At 37.9% G+C, this 25,324-nt stretch overlaps 1 protein-coding gene across 1 annotated transcript; it reads left to right on the forward strand.

Moving 5' to 3' along the window:
• The first annotated feature begins 23,064 nt into the window (after positions 1 to 23,064).
• Positions 23,065 to 24,778, forward strand: LOC133515428 (uncharacterized). The gene is made up of 2 exons (XM_061847970.1): positions 23,065 to 23,318; positions 24,011 to 24,778. The coding sequence occupies exons 1-2, from the start codon at positions 23,194 to 23,196 to the stop codon at positions 24,249 to 24,251; spliced, it is 366 nt and encodes a 121-aa protein (XP_061703954.1). The 5' UTR covers positions 23,065 to 23,193; the 3' UTR covers positions 24,252 to 24,778.
• Positions 24,779 to 25,324: the final 546 nt, after the last annotated feature.

Raw genomic sequence — 25,324 nt, forward strand, 5'->3', positions numbered from 1 at the left:
CACATAGTTAACAATATTTGATATATAAAAATACTTTGTCTCTAATTGCCAAAAATGTTCAATGTTTGATATTTTTACATATGAACCCTTTTTTACAATTGACAACATTTCAATTTTCTGACCCTATAATTTTATTGGTTCTCTACATTTTAATTGAAACGAGGAATACGCCAATAGTTTATTTTTTTCACTAGGATTTCTATTTAATTTTTTTTTATATGTACTTATTCTAATGTGGCGTAACTCGTTCTACGTTAGAATCTACGTCTTATCTCGATAGAAAAAAAAACATGACTTAATCTGACGTTGTCTGTCATTGTAAATGTTTTAAACTAGTCTGTTGTTGTTTTAAAACAATTTTGATAAAATATCAGATTTCTACGATGATTTGGATATTATAACGGATACTGCTACACGAATACGATACCAGGCTTTCATAAGGATACGACGGATCGACGGATAAACACTAACGAATGTAATATAATTAAATGTTTTGTACCGATATCTTCGACGAATCATTTTTGCTATTTTTGCAGTAGGTAAGGGACGAAACAGTATTTGGAATACTTTAGAGGAGTATATACCTCATCGATCCATACGGCTTTGTCCATTTTAAAAACGAATAGTAGATATTAATTAACTTAATTATATAAATAAATTTCTCTTTGTTTTGAAATTCAATCAATACGTCGTATTTTTTTTTTAATATGGCTTACTGTTGATTGTTGATTACGTCGTATTTAATTGACAATATCAAATCCAATATTATGACAGCAATTTTTTTTCGTGATTAATGGCAATAGCATTTCACCAATCACAACTTTTTTTTTTATTATTTTGTAATTTTTGTAATAAGCCATATTAAATTTATTTTAATATATTGCAGTGTTCAGGAAGCAAAATACTTCCAAATCATATGTAGAATTTCTGGTTTTATAAGATTGAAATTTTGTCAATTCAAATATTGTAAACGATGTGCTGATATTTGGTGAAACGGAAACATTCTTTCTCGAGCTCGAAATCGGTCCTGATAAGTGTGGATGTAATTGGCACTTTAGCTGAGCTGAGGGCCTACCGCAAAAAACGAAAATACAGTAATTAACACCAGAAATCGTCCTTGTTTGGTCCTTGCCCTTGCTGTCAACAAAAAATAATTAGTCTTAGCCAGCCGGTTGGTCTGATAACCGCGCTTTGGTCCGAGGCCTGGGGGCCTACCGCGAAACCCGAAATTCGCAAATTGCGGGGATCTTTCTCTTTTACTCTCACTAAGACGTAATTAGAGTGACAGAGATGAAATGCCCGCAGTTGACGAACTTCGATTTTCGCGCTTATAGCCCTGTTCTATCGTCTGGAAGATGGTCCGTCGCACGTTCGTTAAGGACGCAGCTATAAGTGAGAGTGAGAAAGATATATATTGACCAGACCAAGGTTAGGATCCGGTGCGGTCGTCTGTAAGCCTAAACACTATTATAGTGCTAATAGACGGGCGTAACGAACCGCGACCTTGGGCCGGTCCGCATGTATCTTTCTTGCTCTCTGTCGGAGCCAAGTCGGAGCTATTATTGACAAACAGAGAACCTACCGCGAAAAACGAATATCGAAATTTCTTCATCTGCGTCTCTATCGCTCTTGCATATTCGAGCGACAGAGAGACTGATACAGAAACTACCAATATTGAACTCACAAAAATGTACTGGTTGATAAGAATATTTTAAATAAGGTGACAGCTGGCTCAGATTCCATCTTTAGGATTATTATACAACGTAGTGATTATATGCTCTTTGTATTATACCTATGGCAAGGATAGCATTATTTTAATGTAGTAACATTTTCGACAAGCAACAAACTGTCAAATTAGGCTTGATTGCTTGAAATAGCTTGGTTTTCGCCTGCCGAAATACAATTGTATCATTAGAATTGTTAAAAACGGAAGTGATTATTATATTAAATGGTACAAATATAATGGCAGACTCGCAATTTTGTTTAGAGTGGGACTCCCACAACAAAAACATTTGTAATGGTTTAAGTTCCTTACAACAGGTGAGTTATTAATTTTTTACATTTTTCGAAAGTATACTGTTGTTTAAAACCCTCTTACCTATTTTAAAAGCTTATAGATATGTTCAGTATAAAAAAAATAAATTAATAGATTGACTTGAGCTCCGTTGAAGAATTCCTTGAACAATAGGTTGCCGGTTTCGGTTTTATCTACCTTTCTTGTTCATTACAAACAATATTATTATTAAGTATATTGAAGTCCATCAGTTAATAAAAACTGAATAAATATACCATTGAATATTCATTAGGAACTACCAATATATCTAACTATGATTACTTTGTCTGATTATTAGTAATTTTTTAAACGAATGCAGAAGAGGTGTAGTTGGTATTACATTACCCTTACACATCACTTGGCTTTACCTTGGTGCTTGGATAACCAATTGATATTTAATTGTGAAAGTTGTACCCTTTTGTTTTCAATTTGGAAATTTATATGATATGTCTACTCAGAATTACCAGCTCGTCTGATCCTAAGATGCATGGCACACTGCATCTGATTCTGGCATTCCGAGCGGGATGTCACTATAATATGCGCACAGTGTTGTCTAGTTCAAACTTTCGAGCGAAGTGTGAATCATGCAGTGTGCCAGGCACTTAATAGGAAAAAACAACTGTCCTATAATTACCATATATTTTTGTGTTCCTTCCATTACCATATTTACCATACTGTATAGTCTATAAAAAATGGTAATCAAATAGAAATAAAAATTTATGGGCAATCGGGCTAATAAAATGGCCCCAATATGCAGCATGTGATGCCTTATCTAAATTGCAATTTAGAACAGGCAGTTTTCAAAACAGTAGAATTCAGTCAATCAAGTAAATTAATGTTTTTTTTTTTATAAAGCTTCATTTGTTCTACAGTCAGGTTATTATGTTTATTTTTTAACATTGTTTTGGGGCTGACTGCAGATCCCATGTGCTGGGTGAAAGCCTCGTCACTTTTTCTCCACTCTGAAGAAGGCCCAAAAAGAAGTCGATAGACACCATCTCCTCTGTCGCAGGAAAAGACTGGCACAAAGCCCAAGACAGGGATGAGTAGAGAAATTGATGATTAGTCTCATGAAATTGTCTGCATCATCAAGCTGCCTAGACTGTAATAAAGTAGAATATGTCCACCATGTTTTGATGGCATGTGTCCACAACGAGGCACTAAGGACTTTGTTACTCATCAAACTCACATTTTGTAAATCTACAAACATAGGTGTGTTTGCAACATGATCCTGGCATTGCCACTATCAAGCGAGGCCAGGGTGATGTGCAATCTACATTTAAAAATAATAATAGAATAACTGTGAAGGAACTCATTACAGGGAGTCATAGCATGATGAAACTCATTTCCACTTTCTCAATAAAAATTTAAAAATGTTTTATTTTTTGTACAGAATGGGGAGTTTGTGGACATGACGCTGGCGGCAGATGGCCACCATGTGAAGGTGCATCAGATGGTGATGGCGCTCGCCAGCCCGTACATTAAGGAGCTCATTTCCACTGCCAACTGTCCACATCCCGTTATCTTCTTAAATGTAAGTATCTGTTCAAACATTTGTGAAAATTTAATACTGAACTAATACAAAAATTACTCACACATCCAAAAAAAATCTTTCAAAAATTTCTCACACTTACCAAAATTGGTATTAATCTTGCACATTGAAATTACCATTAAACTCTGTGATTATATTCCAGAACTTTATGTACTAAAATAGCAGTTCAATAGGCAGTTGATACTGTTGATGGGAATAGGAGGTTGCTAAATAGAAAGTCGGCTAAAAACTTCTGATTTCAACATAAATAGTTTATCCTTTTGTTTCTCTGCAGTCTCCATGCCTATGGGACTGTATATTACTCGTATTTTATCGTCAGAGTGAAGGGCAAAAATGCTATCATATGTCCAGATGTTCTCTACATCTCATTTCTCAGCTGGTTGTCATGAAATTGTATGAGTAGGTTCAATAATTAAAATTATATAGTTTTCTTTTTTCAATTCAGTTTTTGTAATATTTCAATAATGGCAGACATGGAGTTTGCGAGGTCTACAGCTCGCAGAGTCACTAGTTAATCAATTAGTAGGTTTTATCATACACTACAGATTCTTCAGTATTTTAAGTTTCAATAACTAGACTGTTTATTTATTTATTTAAACTTTAATGCACAAAAGAAAAACTTAATGTATAATGTACAAAAGGCGAACGAAATTCCAAGTGGCATTCTCTATCAGTCAACCTTAGGGCAAAGCAGAAAAGATTGTAGGCAGTACATTTAAAACTAAAGAAATCATTATTGAAGGTATTTATTTATTTAAACTTTATTACACAAAAGAAAAACTTAATGTATAATGTACAAAAGGCGAACGAAATTCCAAGTGGCATTCTCTATCAGTCAACCTTAGGGCAAAGCAGAAAAGATTGTATGCAGTGCTTCTTCTTCCTCGCGTTGTCCCGGCATTTTGCCACGGCTCATGGGAGCCTGGGGTCCGCTTGACAACTAATCCCAAGATTTGGCGTAGGCACTAGTTTTTACGAAAGCGACTGCCATCTGACCTTCCAACCCAGAGGGTAAACTAGGCCTTGTTAGGATTAGTCCGGTTTCCTCACGATGTTTTCCTTCACCGAAAAGCGAGTGGTAAATATCAAATGATATTTCGTACATAAGTTCTGAAAACTCTTTGGTACGAGCCGGGGTTTGAACCCGCGACCTCCGGATTGCAAGTCGCACGCTCTTACCGCTAGGCCACCAGCGCTTCTAAAGATTGTAGGCAGTGCATTTAAAACTAAAGAAATCATTATTGAAGGAAATAGATACCTAATACATATAAATCTATTTCAGAAAGTATCATACAAGATACTATGCTCAATACTGGAGTACATCTACACGGGACAGGCGTTGGTCGCCGTTGATGACATCAGTGAGCTGATCATCGCCGCCAAAGAGTTGCACATCAAGGGGCTGGAGGATGTGGTAAATATTACATTTCAGAAAGTATCATACAAGACGCTATGCTCAATACTGGAGTACATCTACACGGGACAGGCGTTGGTCGCCGTTGATGACATCAGTGAGTTGATCATCGCCGCCAAAGAGTTGCACATCAAGGGGCTGGAGGATGTGGTAAATATTACATTTCAGAAAGTATCATACAAGACGCTATGCTCAATACTGGAGTACATCTACACGGGACAGGCGTTGGTCGCCGTTGATGACATCAGTGAGCTGATCATCGCCGCCAAAGAGTTGCACATCAAGGGGCTGGAGGATGTGGTAAATATTACATTTCAGAAAGTATCATACAAGACGCTATGCTCAATACTGGAGTACATCTACACGGGACAGGCGTTGGTCGCCGTTGATGACATCAGTGAGTTGATCATCGCCGCCAAAGAGTTGCACATCAAGGGGCTGGAGGATGTGGTAAATATTACATTTCAGAAAGTATCATACAAGACGCTATGCTCAATACTGGAGTACATCTACACGGGACAGGCGTTGGTCGCCGTTGATGACATCAGTGAGCTGATCATCGCCGCCAAAGAGTTGCACATCAAGGGGCTGGAGGATGTGGTAAATATTACATTTCAGAAAGTATCATACAAGACGCTATGCTCAATACTGGAGTACATCTACACGGGACAGGCGTTGGTCGCCGTTGATGACATCAGTGAGCTGATCATCGCCGCCAAAGAGTTGCACATCAAGGGGCTGGAGGATGTGGTAAATATTACATTTCAGAAAGTATCATACAAGACGCTATGCTCAATACTGGAGTACATCTACACGGGACAGGCGTTGGTCGCCGTTGATGACATCAGTGAGTTGATCATCGCCGCCAAAGAGTTGCACATCAAGGGGCTGGAGGATGTGGTAAATATTACATTTCAGAAAGTATCATACAAGACGCTATGCTCAATACTGGAGTACATCTACACGGGACAGGCGTTGGTCGCCGTTGATGACATCAGTGAGCTGATCATCGCCGCCAAAGAGTTGCACATCAAGGGGCTGGAGGATGTGGTAAATATTACATTTCAGAAAGTATCATACAAGACGCTATGCTCAATACTGGAGTACATCTACACGGGACAGGCGTTGGTCGCCGTTGATGACATCAGTGAGTTGATCATCGCCGCCAAAGAGTTGCACATCAAGGGGCTGGAGGATGTGGTAAATATTACATTTCAGAAAGTATCACACAAGACGCTATGCTCAATACTGGAGTACATCTACACGGGACAGGCGTTGGTCGCCGTTGATGACATCAGTGAGCTGATCATCGCCGCCAAAGAGTTGCACATCAAGGGGCTGGAGGATGTGGTAAATATTACATTTCAGAAAGTATCATACAAGACGCTATGCTCAATACTGGAGTACATCTACACGGGACAGGCGTTGGTCGCCGTTGATGACATCAGTGAGCTGATCATCGCCGCCAAAGAGTTGCACATCAAGGGGCTGGAGGATGTGGTAAATATTACATTTCAGAAAGTATCATACAAGACGCTATGCTCAATACTGGAGTACATCTACACGGGACAGGCGTTGGTCGCCGTTGATGACATCAGTGAGCTGATCATCGCCGCCAAAGAGTTGCACATCAAGGGGCTGGAGGATGTGGTAAATATTACATTTCAGAAAGTATCATACAAGACGCTATGCTCAATACTGGAGTACATCTACACGGGACAGGCGTTGGTCGCCGTTGATGACATCAGTGAGTTGATCATCGCCGCCAAAGAGTTGCACATCAAGGGGCTGGAGGATGTGGTAAATATTACATTTCAGAAAGTATCATACAAGACGCTATGCTCAATACTGGAGTACATCTACACGGGACAGGCGTTGGTCGCCGTTGATGACATCAGTGAGCTGATCATCGCCGCCAAAGAGTTGCACATCAAGGGGCTGGAGGATGTGGTAAATATTACATTTCAGAAAGTATCATACAAGGTGCTATGCTAAATACTAGAGTACATCTACACGGGACAGGCGTTGGTCGCCCAGTTGTCATCAGTGACCGGATCAACGTTGCCAGTTGCACATCAAGGGTTGGAGGATGTGGTAAATATTACATTCTGTACTTCACCCAACTTAGGGGTTATTAATCTTTTGAGAAGAAGCCCAGAAGAAGTCATCTCTAATAATATCAGCTCTAATGTAGATACTGCCAGGCCTTCTTTTACATCTGCATTGTTAGGTCACCTATATGGGCCAATAGAAAAACAAAAACTATGTAACTTAGTTACAGACTTACGGCATTTGACATTATCTTTTTTTACCGCACCATCACAAGGCATAAAAATAATTCAGCTCAAAATTACTACCTATAAGATATTTAAAAAAAACCCTACGGTTTGGAAAAGATCTGATACTCTTCAAACTGCTGGATCGATTTTTCTCAAACATAGCTAAGAACCACCTCAAGAAAACTCGCTTTCACGTAAAAAATAACGCATCGAAATCGGTCCATCCGTTGGAGAGCAACGATTCCACAGACAGACAGACAGACATTGGCGTCAAATATATAACACCCCTTTTTTGTGTCGGGGGTTAAAAACAAGTATTTCATTATTGACTGTAAAACCTTTCAGAAAGCAGTCAGTGAGACACCGTCAGTAACAGAAGTGGAAGTAGATTACGAAGTGCCAAAAGAGCTCCCAGAAATACAAATAAAGCTCCAACGACCTGACACATCCACCCCACAATTCTCAGCCTCGCTCCAGAACACTTTGAAGAGAAAACTCGAAAGCAATAAGACATTATCCAGCATGCCGATACGAAAAAGAGTTTTACTGAACAAATCGGAGACGGAAAACAGAGATATGCCCGTGTTACAGAAAGATGATGGAAAAGAAAAGGAGTTTGGTTATGATGACCCGTTGGATGTAGATGACCGGGATGATTATAATGATGATGATGGAGATCAGGACACGACAGTGGCAGTTAGTAAGCCGTCAGCTGATAACCCTCAAAGTAAGTAAATTTCTATTAGTATTCTTAAGAAATGGGCTGAATATGGAGTTTGCCTGTTCAGACCTTACCAAACCGAATATTCGGCCGAATTATTCGGTTCATCTGTATCATTCTAAAAACCCTTTGAAAAGGCTTCAATTACATTAACAGCTAAAGATGAATCGCTTTCTAGGCGATTCCCTAGAAACAAACCAGTCTGAAAGGCAAGGGACTCGTAAACCAATTTTCAACACCCTCGAAATAATTAAAATATCCTATAGATTCAACATGTCTCATGATGTGTTTGAATGATAACGGGAAAACGTAACCTGATGGAAGAGAGTACTTGAGAAGTACTGGATGAGCTCACATTTTAAAATGTTGTAAAAAGGCGTGAGTGTTGTGGAATACTCGGTTGGAACGAAGTATATTATTAGTGATAAACGTAGTATATTATTGATTACCAAATACAAAAATGACAAAAAATAACGAAACTGCTCACAAAATTTCACAAATCAGTACAAGCAGGGAGAACAACTAAACATAAGAAAACAGTTTTGTAAAATCTTAAACTGATACGCTTATCTCGAGCTTCACACTAGCTTAATAATAATAAAAGCCTTTTATTACCCAACTATAAATGTTACAAATATATTATACAGTTAACACATTTTTTTATTTATTTACAATACAAAAAAAGAAATTAAAACTAAGTTTCATTATGTGGGTTTGTCCATTTTTGGACGTAGGCCTCCTCCATGTTACCATACCATACCATAGCTTTCTGTCTCACACTGGCTTAGTCAATCAAAAATATGAAATTCAATTGCAAAAAAAAATACAATCACGTCCGGGGATCGAACCCGGATCGTCGCTTTTAGCACCTGTTTCTAAGCGGCTGTTTGCCAACTGAAGGGACCACATCAAAAGCACATCTTGCGGGGAAAACGTATTAACCGTGAAATAATGTATGAAAACAAATTTCAGGAAATAGTATTAAACGTAATCATAGTAACCCGGTGGTTCTACTGTATATGTGGACACTGAACACGGTTCTCCGGGTTATTTGTGGACACTGAACACGTTTCTCTGGGTTATTTGTGGACACTGAACACGTTTCTCTGGGGTATTTGTGAACACTGAACACGTTTCTCTGGGGTATTTGTGGACACGGAACACGTTTCTCTGGGGTATTTGTGGACATTGAACACGTTTCTCTGGGTTATTTGTGGACACTGAACATGTTTCTCCGGGTTGTTTGTGGACACTGAACATGTTTCTCTGGGTTATTTGTAGACACTGAACACGTTTCTCCGGGCTATTTGTAGACACTGAACACGTTTCTCTGGGTTATTTGTGGACACTGAACACCTTTCTCCGTTTTATTTGTGGACACTGAACACGGTTCTCCTGGCTGTTTGTAGACACTGAACACGTTTCTCTGGGTTATTTGTGGACACTGAACACCTTTCTCCGTGTTATTTGTGGACACTGAACACGGTTCTCCTGGCTGTTTGTAGACACTGAACACGTTTCTCTGGGTTATTTGTGGACACTGAACACCTTTCTCCGTGTTATTTGTGGACACTGAACACGGTTCTCCTGGCTGTTTGTAGACACTGAACACGTTTCTCCGGGTTATTTGTGGACACTGAACACGTTTTCCCGGGTTATTTGTGGACACTGAACACTTTTCTTCGGGTTATTGTGAACACGTTTCTCCGGGTTATTTGTAGACACTGTGAACACGTTCCTCCGGGTGTTTTCGTAGTGTCCGCACACAGTCGCGTTCGCCCGTGTTTTACATATCAACACTTGTCTGGAATTGCTTTCTTTCCATACTTCTACTTACAAAATTTTACGTTAACTTAATTGAATTTTAAATTCTTTGTTTTATTGAAAAGTGTGAGTTTATTTTGTGAACGGAAACGTAACCTCACCTGGCTTCCGGTAGCTGAAGAGGCGCTGTGAAAGAGCAACAGATAAGTACAGCTTTTTATTACTCTTTCACAGCTTAAACTTGCCTTAAGCTCCATTTAGACCGTTCAAGAACTTGCAAGGGATTTTGGTTACATTGCGATATTTGATGTATTTGCTCGAACGACTGAATTCATTGTAGTTAGCAATGTATCGAATATTGCATGCAAATTCTTGAACCGTCTGAATGGGGCTTTACATTGATCTCTTATATTGTAATTGTATAGTTTGGCCCCGGGACAGTCTCATTTCAAACATAGACAGAGAGAATCATACCGTCTTTGTCTTACGGTAATACTAGCACCCGAAAGAAAGGGATGAGTATAGTTTACCTGGTTCTTACTGACTGACTAGTTGTGTTTGCCAGAGTAGTACCTAAATCGAAAAATATATAAATCATGGAATGTATTGTAGCGAATTGAAAGAAAATCTGAAAATTATTTTATTTTTTTAATATCGTAACGGTAAATTCTATTATAAGAGTTCAATAGGACGTGGTATAGCGAATGATCCAATGATAATAATTTCCAATTATTTGACAACAATACAATACTCATTTTGATATTACTAAACTTTGTCGAAATGTTTATACTTTGGATCTTCAGCTATCATGTCTATAGTCCGTTTCTTTAGTATTAGAAAAAAGCGGCCAAGTGCGAGTCGGACTCGCCCATGAAGGGTTCCGTACCATTTATGGCGTATTAAAAAAAACTACTTACTAGATCTGGTTCAAACCAATTTTCGTTGGAAGTTTGCATGGTAATGTATATCATATATTTTTTTTAGATTTTTCATTCTGTTATTTTAGAAGTTACAGGGGGGGACACACACATTTTTTCACTTTGGAAGTGTCTCTCGCGCAAACTATTCAGTTTAGAAAAAAATGATATTAGAAACCTAAATATCATTTTTGAAGACCTATCCTTAGATACCCCACACGTATGGGTTTGATGAAAAAAAATTTTTTTTTAAATTTTTATGACGTATTAAAAAAAAACTACTTACTAGATCTCGTTCGAACCAATTTTCGGTGGAAGTTTGCATGGCAATGTATATCATATATTTTTTTTAGATTTTTCATTCTGTTATTTTAGAAGTTACGGGGGGGGGGACACACTTTTTACCACTTTGGAAGTGTCTCTCGCGCAAACTATTCAGTTTAGAAAAAAATGATATTAGAAACCTCAATATCATTTTTAAAGACCTATCCATAGATACCCCACACGTATGGGTTTGATGAAAAAAGATTTTTTGAGTTTCAGTTCTAAGTATGGGGAACCCCCAAAATTTATTGTTTTTTTTTCTATTTTTGTGTAAACATCATAATGCGGTTCATAGAATACATCTACTTACCAAGTTTGAACAGTATAGTTTTTATAGTTTCGGAAAAAAGTGGCTGTGACAGAATCGGACAGACAGACGGACATGACGAATCTATAAGGGTTCCGTTTTTTGCCATTTGGCTACGGAACCCTAAAAAGTATCTTATACCTTTAAACGAGCAATTCTTGTATATATATATATATATGTATATATATTTCTGTGATCTCGGAAACGGCTCTAACGATTTCGCTGAAATTTGGTATACGGGGGTTTTTGGGGGTATACAATCGATCTAGATTAGTCTTATGTTTGGGAAAACGCGTGTTTTCAAGTTTTTATGCGTTTTTCTTTCGATGCAGAATATGGTCGCTAATTTCGTGCTGCCGGCCACTGTCCGTCTGGTCTAGCGGGTTAGGACGCAGACGGCTAGAAACGAGTGTTACGGTTTCGAATCTCGCCCGGTGACTTAACTTTTTTTTTTTTATATGTTCAAGTTTATATATATTTTTTTTTAATTTTTATCGTTTTAGACAAGTTTAATTTACTAAAAAAATGTATTTAAGATTATCACCTATACTCCACCATATTACAATAAATAGTTAGAACCGAGCAAAGCTCGGTCGCCCAGCTACTATTTATTTATAAAACGCTTGTTAAAAATCAGTAACTATTACCAATGAAAGCAAAGGAATATAAATGATCGTATATGATTTATTGTGACATATTTGCAGCGACTTACTTTTCAGAAGTGGTTTTCAATAAAGAGACACGTCATAATCGCTTACCTTTTTTTCTAATGCAAAAAAACGGACTATATGCTTCAGCTACCTTAATTAGATATTTATCATTAGATTAAACTGACGGCAGTTTAAAAAAAATGATCTGTGAATGTGTAAGTTATATTGAACAAATTTACTTATGGAGGTAACCCCGTGGTGACGGAAAAAATGTTCGAGGTCTCTCTTTATGTATAGTATGACATATACTCGTACATTCGCTAAATATTTACGCCCACAAACATTTTACCCCATTTCACTCTAGGGGGCCTAGCCAAGATTACAATTCACTCTTCCATATAAAGCGGTGGTGGCCGAGTGGATATGACGTCCGACTTTCAATCCGGAGGTCGCGGGTTCAAATCCTGGCTCGTACCAATGAGTTTTTCGGAACTTATGTACGAAATATCATTTGATATTTACCACTAGCTTTTCGGTGAAGGAAAACATCGTGAGGAAACCTGTATACATCTGCGAAGAAATTCAAAGGTGTATGTGAAGTCCCGAATCCGCATTGGGCTAGCGTGGGGACTATAGCCCGAGCCCTCTCGCACATGAGAGGAGGCCTGTGCCCAGCAGTGGGACGTATATAGGCTGAATTATTATTAAAAAACTGTTTGTTTCTTAAATAAATAAATTAAATTAAATTATTATCTTCCATATTAGTGCGATAGAGAGAGGCGTTTCCATCGCTACGGCGCAAACGTTTGTCATCTTAGCTAAACCCCCAGTTTAGTTCATAACTAACAACTTTCCCTTGTTGCAGTGTCCGTTCAATACACAGTATCCAACCAAGGCAGCCTGCAACTGATCCTGAACCGGTTCCTCTACTTCCTGTACTACCAGTACCGGGACAAGAGCCGACAGTGGCGCTGCGTGGACAACCGCAACAACAAGTGCATGGCCTCCGTCTTCACTAAGGACAACATTGTGCTCCGGAGGTAGAGTAGCTAAACAATTTTCATTTAAATTATGATTGTGTAAGTGTTTTGACCATAACATGATGGTAAAAAATACCTGCACATATATTTCTTTCCTAATTTCCAATTTTATCACAATTTCGCCTCAGGTTACTTATTTCAAGTAATAATCGAAATCGAAAAAAAATCGAAAGATAATATATGTACCTATACGAACATGTTATATTGTAAGCAAAACATCCTGTGGAAGAGCGGTGTTCTCTTAACACAAGTATCTTAAATACTTACAAAGAGGCACCAGCACAGCTACTGTATACCAAATCATAGTTACTGAATAAAAGTATTTTTATTTTTATTTAATTTTATTGTATTATTTTTCAGAGTTGGTGCCCATAATCACACATTCCACGACAAGAACATACTAAAGAAAGTCCGCGCCGGTTCAGTGTATTCAGCCCTACAAGAAGCCGAGGCCAAAAGCACGCGCAACTGCCGAGGCCGCGGACAGAAACCGCGCAAATGTGATGCGGCAGAACAATCTGACAACCAGGATAACCAGGAAACGGACGTTACTCAATAAATACTGCAACCTATGGCAAATTCCCATAGATTTAATGTATTCAGCCCTACAAGAAGCCAAAAGTACTCGCAAACGGTCGAGGCCACGGACAGAAACCGCGCAAATCTGACGCGGCAGAAGAATCTGACAACCAGGATAACCAGGAAACGGACGTTACTCAATAAATACTGCAATCCTACAGTATAGCTGAGAATTAATATAATAAGAGAATTTTAAATAGAGGTGTATTGTCAAAGAAAACTTTATAGCCACGTAAATTTACTGCCATCTTTCGACACATGATTAAAACTTTTGAAACGCCATTTGACTTTGTTCTTTATTCTTTCATTGATATGTGTTAAATTTGTTAAAGATCAAAAAGTGGCGCCATCTTACCGGGCACAACCTAAAGCTTATGGCGCCATCGCTCGAAACGATGCTGCCATACCTTTGGCCTTCCATCTATTAGATGGCGCCACGTTTTGATATTAAACAAATTTAAACTGTAAAAGAATAAGGATCAAAGTCAAACGGCGTTCTAAAAGTTTTAATCATGTGTCCAAAGATGGCAGTAAATTTACTGTGGCTACAAAGTTTTCTTTACCAATCCACCTGTATTTCAAATTATTTTTGGCTATAGTTACAACACTACTACACCGTAGATAAATAAGTAGATATTAGCAAATATCCTAAATCTTGATGTAATTGATAATAGTAAAGAGAATTTGAAATAGAGGTGTATTGTCAAAGAAAACTTTGTAGCGACGAAAATTTACTGCCATCTTTCGACAAATAATTAAACCTTTTAGAACGCCATTTGACTTTGATCCTTATTTTTTTATTGATATGCGTTAAATTTGTTAAGTATCAAAACGTTTCGGCATGTAATAAATCAAAGCCCAAAGGTATGGCAGCATCGTTTCGAGCGATGGCGCCATAAACTTTAGGTTGTGCCCGGTAAGATGGCGCCACTTTTTGATCTTTAACAAATTTAACACATACCAGTGAAAGAATAAGGAACAAAGTCAAATGGCGTTCTAAAAGTTTTAATCATGTGTCGACAGATGACAGTAAATTTACGCCGCTACAAAATTTTCTTTGACAATACATCTCTATTTCAAATTCTCTTTGATAATAGGCATTAGTTATAGTTATATACAAAATATTGTATATCAATTTTTAATTGTGTTTTACGTGAGTAAGTTTAAATAAATAAGCGAATAAGTATGTTGTTGTATTATTTATATTATATACGAGTAAGTAGAAATAGTATAAAGAAGCGTTGGTTCCCTCCCATCCAAAGGTCGAGGTAACTTATGTGCGAAATATCGTTTGCTACTAGTATTGAAGAAAACATCGTGAGTAACCCCAGCCTAAACCCAATGCGGGCTGTGGAATGATTTTTTGCCTGCAGTATTTCACAATTGATACGTTAAAACCTTCCAGGAAATAGCATACCCCTGGGCGTAGTAAGGCGGGTTAAAATTTCTACCTACGTGTACCCCCCTCCCCTTGGCTTTTAACGAGATGGCGCTGTGCAGCTTTATACGTTTTGCGGTAACTCTAATTGTCCAAAGACGTTTGACAATTCAGTGCCCGCCAAACATATGGCGCAGTACAGCGCCATCTGTTCTGGATGTCAAACTAAGGGGCACGTTTTTTTCTTAGACTACCTCTATTATAAATTTTCTTTGACACGAATGTGCTTGTAATCTTACTATATGTGCCAAGTTGAGTGTATCCATGTGATTTGATGAGTAATGACTGACAAGATGAGTGCTTTACAACTATTTTTGTATAGTTATTTACCTACAATCAGGCTATACTTTAAAATTTGCTGTGTCCATCTAAATCAAATGCATTTTATTTGGTGGTGTGGTTTTCACTTGTTTGTCCCGAGCAACCGCTGTTTTTTGCCTTTTTCTGCATGTTGATCCGTAAAAAATCTGAGCGAGCTTCCATTTCACAGTTAACGAAAGCAATTCTGTGGAGTGCTCCATTTTAACCTTTTGAACGCCAAGAGCCACTAAAGTGGTCGTGTGCTGTCGTGCCTACCACGCCAACGACCACTAAAGAGGGCAGACGCTGTCAAAGCAATTTTACTGTTGACAGATAAGGTTTAAATTCGTTTCTCAATAGTTGACATATTGGCGTGTATGCCACATTTTGATGCGAGGGAGAAAGCGTTGAAAAGGTTAAGGAGATATTGCATTGCTCATTGAAAAAAAAAATTACCGGCCACCAACATCGAATAATCTTGACCTATGTCTATCGCTCGAATGTGGCGGTAGGCCCTGGACCAACCACGAACTACTTCGTTCGTCAATTTATCTCTGTCGCTCGAAAATACGACAGCAATAGAGAGGCAGATAACGCAATATCGATATTCGCGGTAGGCCCTAAGTTTAATAGATCAGTAGCCAAACGAAAACCAATCGTATTGTTGTAGGACTAGATACGTCATTGCAATATACACTATCGAACCAAGGCGCAGCGCAACTAATACTAAACCGGTACCTGTACACACAAGGGTACCGATACACAGACAACAGAAAGAAGTGGAAGTGTGTTGACTTGAGAGAAAAGAAGTGCCCTGCTAAAGTCGTCACTCGAGACAACGTCGTCATACGAAGGTTAGTCGAAAATGAACCTTAACCCTTTTCCAGGCCGCACCAATCTACAAGGTTTTCCCAAAAAAGCCAAATATATTCCAATTAATCCAGCTTTGATGATTCATTTGAAGACAAGTAACATTTCGTGAAAGTGTAATCTAATTTGAACCTTAAATCGAAATGCTAAAGTTGAAATTCTAATGGCGCGTATGTGGTCGATAAATCGTACTATGCCTGGAAAAGGGTTAAATTAGTTGCAATAGGCGGCTTACGACTTGTGTATTCGCAAATACCGCTAGATAAAGGCAAAGATAATTTGAAATAGAGGTGGATTGCCAAAGAAACTTTGTAGCCATAGTAAATTTACTGTCATCTTTTCGACACATGATTAAAACTCGCGCGCCAATCTAATAAATCAAAAGGCATGGCGGCGTCGTTTTGAGCGATGGCGCCACAAACTAGCCGATGCCGATGCCGGTGTAAGATGGCGCCACTTTTTGATATTTAACACATATCAGTGAAAGAATAAGGATCAAAGTCAAATGGCGTTCGAAAAGTTTTAATCATGTGTCAAAGATGGCAGTAAATTAACTGTGGCTACAAAATTTTCTTTTACAATCTACCTCTATTTCAAATTCTCTTTGGTAAAGGTATTGGATATTACATACAGTGTGGAAAAATATTATTAGCCCTGGAAGGAAAGAGCCTTAAAACCTTAAGTTAGATAATTTTACTTAAAGGAAACATTATATTATTATTAAAAAAACTGCATTAAAAAAAACGCTTGTCCCGCCCGGGCATCGAACCGGGCATTCAACTAGTCGATACAGTTAATCTTAAAATTTCTGCAAGAAACATTAGGTCTACACTCGTCTGTTGTACAAAATATCTATAAAATCAAAAATTTTGTGCACAAAAATATTTTTAGACAAGCAAATTGTAAACAATCTTTGAATGCAGTTTTGTTTAATTAAAAAAATAAAAGAATGTTACCTTTTAGTGAAATGAGCTAACTTAAGGTTTTAAGGTACTTTATTACCAGGGCCCATTAATTTTTTCCACCCCGTATCGTATACTAGCAAACAGAGTGAGCGGCGCGAGTTGGTAAATAAATTAGACCCCAATTCTGAATAACGAATCAGTTTTGAATGATTCACGGTTAGTTTCACTAGACTTAAATCGACCGGGATATAAACCATGATTACCTTTTATATATATTGTTTTTGAGCTCCCGATATTCCACCCGCTATCTCCAGTTACCCGTGAACAAGATGCATGTACTCGTAACTGCGTCGAAATATCGGGAGCTCGAAAACAATATAAAAGGCAATCACGGTTTATTTCCCGATTCTAGCGTCGATTTAAGTCTAGCGCATCGTGAAAAACTTAAATTTAACATTCACATTTCATACAAATATGCTAGTGCTGCTTGACCTAGTCTCCATTTATTTATTTACCATAAGTACATAACACATGTTCTTATATTAAATTGCTCGCCACATTGTCATGAACTGAACTGGTGAAACCATTGACGTATATGTAAGGACCAGCCTTACGGGCACTAAGTATGGTGCTACTGGTCAGTGGTGTCACGAATTCGAACCAATCGTTGCAACTTAAGATCAATTGGGTACTTGACATTATGTTGAATATTAGTCCATTATAAAAAAGTGGAATTTATAAAATTATATTGAAATTATAAAAAAAATACAAGGCTCCGAAGTGTAAATTTTTTTTTTTGTCTTTCAATAATAAACGCAATATTTCAAACGCAAAATGGCAATTTCCTTACATACATTTAGGACAGACGAGACTAATGTAATGTGACGTCACATTACAATATCATTTTGTTAGAGGCATACGTTTCAATCCTCGAGTGCAAACGTCAGACTTTAACTCTCATTTCTGACCTTTGTGTTGCTTAAATGCCATGAGTCCTATATAGACATTTGATCCTCAGGAAGATCAAGATAGTTTGACATTATTTACAAAAAACTGTCAAGTAGCCAATTGCGCGCGTGATGCGAACTCATCAACTAATCGCGTTGCGGCGTTAGACTGCACGAATGGCTCGCATTCGTATGCGTGACACCGCTGTACTGGCCCCATTCTAATTGCCCATAAGGCCCGTCCTTAGATATATGTCAATAGGTGGAACAGTTTGAGGCGAGATCGCGCTCACTAAATATTCTTTTTCGGAATTATTCCGTGTAATTTTTACTTTCAGAATCGGTGCCCATACGCACGCATACCACGACCAGAAGATCCTGAAGAAAGTGGTAGCTGGCTGCGTATATAGCGCGCTTAAGGACGCCGAGGAGAAATCGATAGAATTGAAATCGGAAACGAATCAAATCTAAAGTGTACGGGCTCTAGCTGGCTTACAGCGGCGCGTTCGGAGTCGGACATATAGCGTGGCGTCTTAGAGCATTTAACCAACCGGAGACACCTTGTCTGTAATTTTCTGTACAATACAGTCTGCCGATTTTTCCGGGGAAGGGCCACGTCAAATGTATGGTGTGTACAAATATCCATGTCAGATAAATAAACATCAGTCCACATAATAAGTATGACCATTGGCCGAGGTTTCCGACAGGGGATAGTTCTTAAAGGCAACTCCGGTTGGTTAAATGCTCTAAGCGTGGCGTTAACCTCATAAGTCCCAATGTGCTATACAATGTACATTCCGTTTCAATCTAAGTAATTAGAACCTTTCATAAACCAAATCATGTAGCATTCCTTTTGTTTCATTGCTTTCTCAAACAAACGAAACTGATCCCAATTTTTAATTTCAAGAAATGCCATTTTAGAATTGATCACATCACGATATGGTTAGGTTAGTTTGACATTTTCATGATGCGGACAACCGATCATTTCATGGAATGATTGACACATCATTAAATGATCAATCCTAAGATCTGGTCACAGCAATCCAATACTTTCATGTGATAAAAATCCGCCCAACAGATGGCTGAACCGCACGGCCACCTGGGCTCGGTGGCATGGGTAGAAATTTCCAAGTATATGACAATATCCGAAGGCTTGTGGCGCCCCCTGGCCAAGGTATAACAGCATGGTTCGACTTCCTAACCGAAACAACTCTGGTGGGCCGATATCGTCCGGCAAACTGGTAATCAGTGGACCCCTTGAGAACAAATTAAATTACTTTATATGAAAATATTTTTAATCGACGAAAAAAACGGAGGAGGTTCTCAAGTCGACGCGTACATTTTTTTTAATTTGTATTTTCATAGAAAGTAATCGAATGAGCGCGCGAAGCGAAGTGAAGTTCTTACATTCAACTTGGAACACACGACTAGCGGCACGTCACGTGGTATTCTATGTTACTAAGATGAACTATCAGAGGATAGTTTGATAGACAATACTTAAGTAAATTTGTTCTAATCTAAATGAAGGTTTAAGATTTTTTATTTCTCACTAAGAATTTGACAATTCACTTACGTGAGAACTTAAAGCTATACAAATACATTTATTTTGCATGAAATTAGCGAAAGAACTAAAAATATAGAGGGTATTTAAACATTACATTAAAATAAAATCTGCCGATACACTTAAACAAAACAAGGTGATTAGTGGTGCATGGATGGTAAATGGTAAATATTCCGTCTGTTCAGATATACACAAAACATTTTGTAATTATTATAGTAAGCTAAGGCCAGCGCAACTTGTTTCCGAAATTCGTAATAACTAAGCGTCGGCGGGGATCATCCCTGTACTGGTCAATATACCGCGTAGGTAGACGCCGTAGACGGTAGGTATTACGAATATCGGACCGGTTCATTAGTTGCCATGAGCTCATTAAATATGCAAATATCGATCCTATTAGTTACTTAAGTTAAGGTCTTTTTTTGTAATAGACATGTATTATAATAGTATAATACAGTGCAGCAAGTACGCTGACTTACAGATGCTGGAAGTGGTCATGTTTTTATTATAATTTAAGTATTAAGTTATTGGTTTTATTTACTTTATTTTGTTAATCTGAGCTTTCTGAAACTAGGTAAACGCGTAGTTGAGGGCATTATATTTTAGTCATTAAATTATGAGCAGGCTCCATCAAGGAGTTATGGAGCTACAGGAGCCTAGAAGTCCAAAAAGCTATTTGTGAGGGGTCTTACTATTCTGGTCAAGTTATTTGCACGAAAGTATGGTCGAGTTTAGTATCAAATTAAAAGGGCTCGGCTTATACATTTATAATTTTGTTTTTAAATTTACGATTTTAAAATAATTAGCAAGATAAAGATAAAAACGAAATAAAATAACCATAATGTATGTAGGTATTTGACATTTGACAAGAAAGATTACGGCTTACCACAGAAACAGTTTATTTTAATCATTGATATAAGTAAAAGGGGTAGATATGTGACGTTAATAGTTGACAAAACTAAAATCTGGTCCAGCACCCATACATTTGCAAATACTGCACACCATTATAATGTACATGTGCACAACAAGCAACAAGGATAACCAAATATAGTTAACAGTGCTGCGCAAGCGAGACCCCTATATTTTGCGTATTCCTCGAGGTGCAACAGAGAAAAACTAATAACATTATACAAATGTGTAGGCGAGACGTACATACTTCTTACATTGTCGTCTTAAAGTGATATTAAGTCATTTCGATTTTTAAAAAATATCAATGATTTGATATTACCTAATCTTAGACCGTCTCTCTCAAGCAAATATCTGAGCGAGCGAGTTACACTGAGATTAATATCAAATTATTGACTATCATATTTTTAAAGCATGAAATTGACCCTCGTTTTTTACTTCTGAAACCCTGGTCGACTATTCACTATGTTCAACTAACGTGTCGCCTCGAGAAAACCAGTATAACGATATGATCTCAGTTGATAGGGATCTCGAGGTTTCAGGGTTTCACTTCTGATGGTTTTTCGGAAAAGACAGGTACGCTTGACAAGAGCCAATATTGTAATCACTGGTAATTCGTAGTTACTCCTGGTATTTATATATTCCAATCGTTCACCGAGCGCACGACTCAAGAGAACCAATATAAAAGTGTGAACCTTGTTTATTCATAGCTACGATACGTATACGGATTCACTTATATTGGACAAGTTGTAAGTCATGGGAATAAGCGCCTTCAACGTCGGTCTTTATTAGGTAGCGTCAGGAAACAAATATTTATAGAATATATACGAAATTAAAATAAATAGGCACTTTATTTATTTTATGGAAAACAATTATTTTTTCGCTAACACACTAAATAAAATATGTAAAACCGTATGTATTTTATATGTAAAACCGATAGTTTATCTATAGAATTAAAAAAAATATGCGTAGAGGGCGGTATAAAAAGGAAAATTATAATGTATGGAGAGAAAAAAATTGTATCAAAAACGAAACCGAACATCATTTTTAATTTTCACAATTCAACGCTAGGCATTTCCACTGCTGCGGCTCGTTTTAAAATAGAAACAAGTTAAAGTTTTTTCTCTAAACATAATAGTTTTAATTTTTTTAACGTTCATACTCATTTTTAGTCAAAAAAATAGCAAAAAGTTATATTTTTTTAAATCATTCCCTATCGAAGGCGAAATTAGCAATGTCCCACTTTTCTCGATTTGAGACGGCAGCGTGCCCTTACATTAGAATGTTCAATTTAAAGTATTCGTTCTGATTTTCATCGTTTTCATTTTCATCACCTTAGTTGCTCTACAAAGAGGACAAATTAAAACAAATACTCAAACGGTAAATACGTAGTTAGGGAGTTTCGTTCTGTTTATAATCAGCAGTTCCACTACACTAATTGCCAGTTTTTGGATGAAAATGCTTAATTTGTAAACAAAAACCACAAAAATCACTATATGTGTACCTATAAGACTTTAAGTGTTCCCTCAATTCTTCATGGATTCCATCATTAGAACTTTGAACCCGGGACGGGACCATCGGCTTTATAGGCAGGGTCACTGCTCACTAGGCCAGACCAGTCATCATACATTTTACTTGACAAATAGAGATGATTATTATTTATTTCTTTTGTTTATGATAAAAGGTTAAATTTGATTGATCTAATATCTGTTCTAAATATTTTTACACAGTTTTCAACATACATAAATACATCTTAAAACTACACTATAACTCGCATATTAAAATTGTAAATCGAGCTCTCGTTAAAAATGTTGTCCATAGTTTTCCTATTGTTGTACAAGTACTATTTAGTAATTTTTGATGGACTATTCCCGATCTTTGGATTTCAAGTTAATGCAAGATATTGTTTTAACAATACTATCAGAAAAACTGAATTTTTGGTTAACAACCGGTTATTCGTGTATTAAAATAAAAACCGGTTACATTCTATAGTTTCAAGGAATAGGAGCACATGATTTAAAAAGTTGCATTATTTATAAAAAAAATTGCTGACTCTACAATGCTTGAAGTGGGCAGGCCTACTTGACACTCGGATAAACGTGTTACTCACATGGGTAATGCATTATTTAGCTGTCGCGCTCACTCAATAACAAGGAAATTTTTAATTTTATTTAGAAAAAATTATGTTTTCAAATGTTATAACAGTACTTACGAATGAAAAGTGATACCGTGAGCTTTGTTTTTGTGCTTGGAGCTATTGAAGCACTGGAAAAAGGCGCAACACGGCATTCTTTGGCAATATTTTATCGAATTTGATGACAATGTTGACACTTCAGCGTCACCCGTACGACTAATTCAATATAGGTCCCGGAACCTATATTTTGTGGCTCACGATCGAGCGCCTGGTACCTCATCTACCCCTATTACGTACATCAATGATTTTAATCGCTATGGTGACTTAAATCAATCTATCAGTCAGGTAAAGGCTTCACAGACCTTGCAATAAATCGCACGCGCTCTTCGATCCTTTGCCGCTTTTTGGCGAACCGCGAGTTCTCAGTTCGGGGCAAACTACTAGTTTAATTTTTAGAGGATTACTCTCTAGTCTTATTGTTTCAGAAACAACATTGAACTATTCAGTATCAAAGAACGGCGTTCTCCGCCTGATAATGAATCGGTTCGTGTACTCGGCGGAATACCGCTACAGCGACGGTCGACGCAAATGGCGTTGCAGTAACAGGAACAATAACTGCAAAGCGTTTGTCGTTACTAAGCACAATTTGGTAGTAAGGAGGTTAGTAATGTACTTAATAGGAACCTTAACTGCAAAGCGTTTGTCGTTACTAAGGACATCTTTGTAGTAAGGAGGTTAGTAATGTAATCAATAGGAACCTTAACTGTACTGCAGGTACTGTAACATACATATACCTACACTTCAACCTATTTATAGAATACCGCTATAGAGACAGTCGCCGCAAATGGCGCTGCAGTAATGGGAACCTTAACTACAAAGGCTTTGTCGTTACTAAGGATAATTTGGTAGAGAGGTTAGTACCTACATACATATACCTACACTTCAACCTATTTATAGAATACCGCTATAGAGACAGTCGACGCAAATGGCGCTGCAGTAATAGGAACCTTAACTGCAAAGGCTTTGTCGTTACTAAGGATAATTTGGTAGTGAGGTTAGTACATACATATACCTACACTTCAACCTATTTATAGAGTACCGCTACAGAGGTAGTCGACGCAACTGGCGCTGCATTAACAGGAACCTTAACTGCAAAGCCTTTGTCGTTACTAAGGATAACTTGGTAGTGAGGACCGCAACGTCACATCTCCTGTTTTTAGTATAGATTTCATAGTGGCTAATCGTTTTGACAGTTCGAAAAAAAGCGAATTTGTCTTGTCAGACAATTACCCTATACTGAATAAGCTTAAAGTGTAATTCTATACACTTATGTTTTGTCTTTCTATTTCCAGAATGTTTAACCACATACATCCATTCCACGACAGGAAGATTTTAAAAATGGTGACAGCCGACACCGTTGTTACCGCGTTGCCAGAAGATGGCGCTGAACAGTCTGAGCAAAGTACCTTATCCAAGAAACCCTGTGAGGAAAAGAAATGTAACTTGGCCGAAAGACTCTTGAAGAAAATTACTGTTCCTAAAAAGCCCGAAGGGCAAGGGAACCAAAGTACTGGATTTGAAAAAACATCGTGAACATTGGAAGCAAGGTGAAGTAGCCGAAAAGCCCTATAAGAAAAGTGCAAAGATTGGAAAGCTATATTGGCGCAAGCAACGACCAGAAGACCAAATACCCTTCGAACAAGGAAAGAAATGTTCAGAACCCGACCCCTGCGAGTATGGAAGCCATAATTCTGCAGCTAAAATACCCTCTGAACTGGGAAAACGTTGCACAGTGTTTGAGAGACCCCGTAATCAGAGTGTTGCTAAGACACATGACCAGGTAGAGAAGGCAGTGGCCGAAAGGCCATGTGAACTGAAAAGTGCTGGGAAACATGATAGTAACTTAATAGTTGTTGAAAAGCAGGACAGTGGTTTATCAATGCCTGTCTTATCCCAGGATGAGGAAAGGTTGTATCGAGATAGGAGAGCAAAATGGTAAATGAGATAAGCTATAATATAAGTAAAACAGATAGTTCCATGTGCAGAGCGCGTATGGAAACAGGAAACAACAAAACACATTCTTCTGGGCTGCCATCAGGTAGAAGTATACAAGAATAAGTACCTAGTAGGGCTCCTGATATCCGTGATACACGCCGATCCGTAGCTACAGGTTCTTAAGCCCGGCGGTACTAAGATCACGAATTTCACGAACACGGCAAGGTACGTACCTCGTACCTGCGTTCGCGACCGGATTCACGTGACACGCCGTGACCGTGACACGCCATGATACGTAGCCCGTACCTGCGTTCGTGTGCGGTGCTTCGGGCTCGGTTCCGTTGGATAGGTACTTATCGCACGTCTCGTAGGTTCGACACGCCCGGGAGAAAAATAAATAAGGACTAGGTACTTATTATTGAATTGAGTTACCACTTAGTATATTGAATACGGGACGTTCAGCGGACAAAAATTTACGTGTGAATAAAACTTAAATTGTATTTTTTGCATCGATTTGAATATAATGGTTATAACTAAAAAAATTATGGGGTTATCCTGTTTTTTGTATAACCAGCTAATGATGAATAGTCAAAACTAGCGACCTGCTTGTTGCATAACACTAATATAAATATAAGGTGTAAAACTCCCTAGTAAGTATCATTATAATTATG

The sequence above is a fragment of the Cydia pomonella genome, chromosome 2 (genome assembly GCF_033807575.1).
Source record: "Cydia pomonella isolate Wapato2018A chromosome 2, ilCydPomo1, whole genome shotgun sequence".
NCBI lineage: Eukaryota > Metazoa > Arthropoda > Insecta > Lepidoptera > Tortricidae > Cydia > Cydia pomonella.

Excerpts from the sequence above, each read along its gene's own strand:
- LOC133515428 (XM_061847970.1), top strand. The coding sequence starts at position 23,194 with ATGAATCGGTTCGTGTACTCGGCGGAATACCGCTACAGCGACGGTCGA. Across the intron at positions 23,319-24,010 it reads CACAATTTGGTAGTAAGGAG|AATGTTTAACCACATACATC; the intron begins GTTAGTAATGTA and ends TTCTATTTCCAG.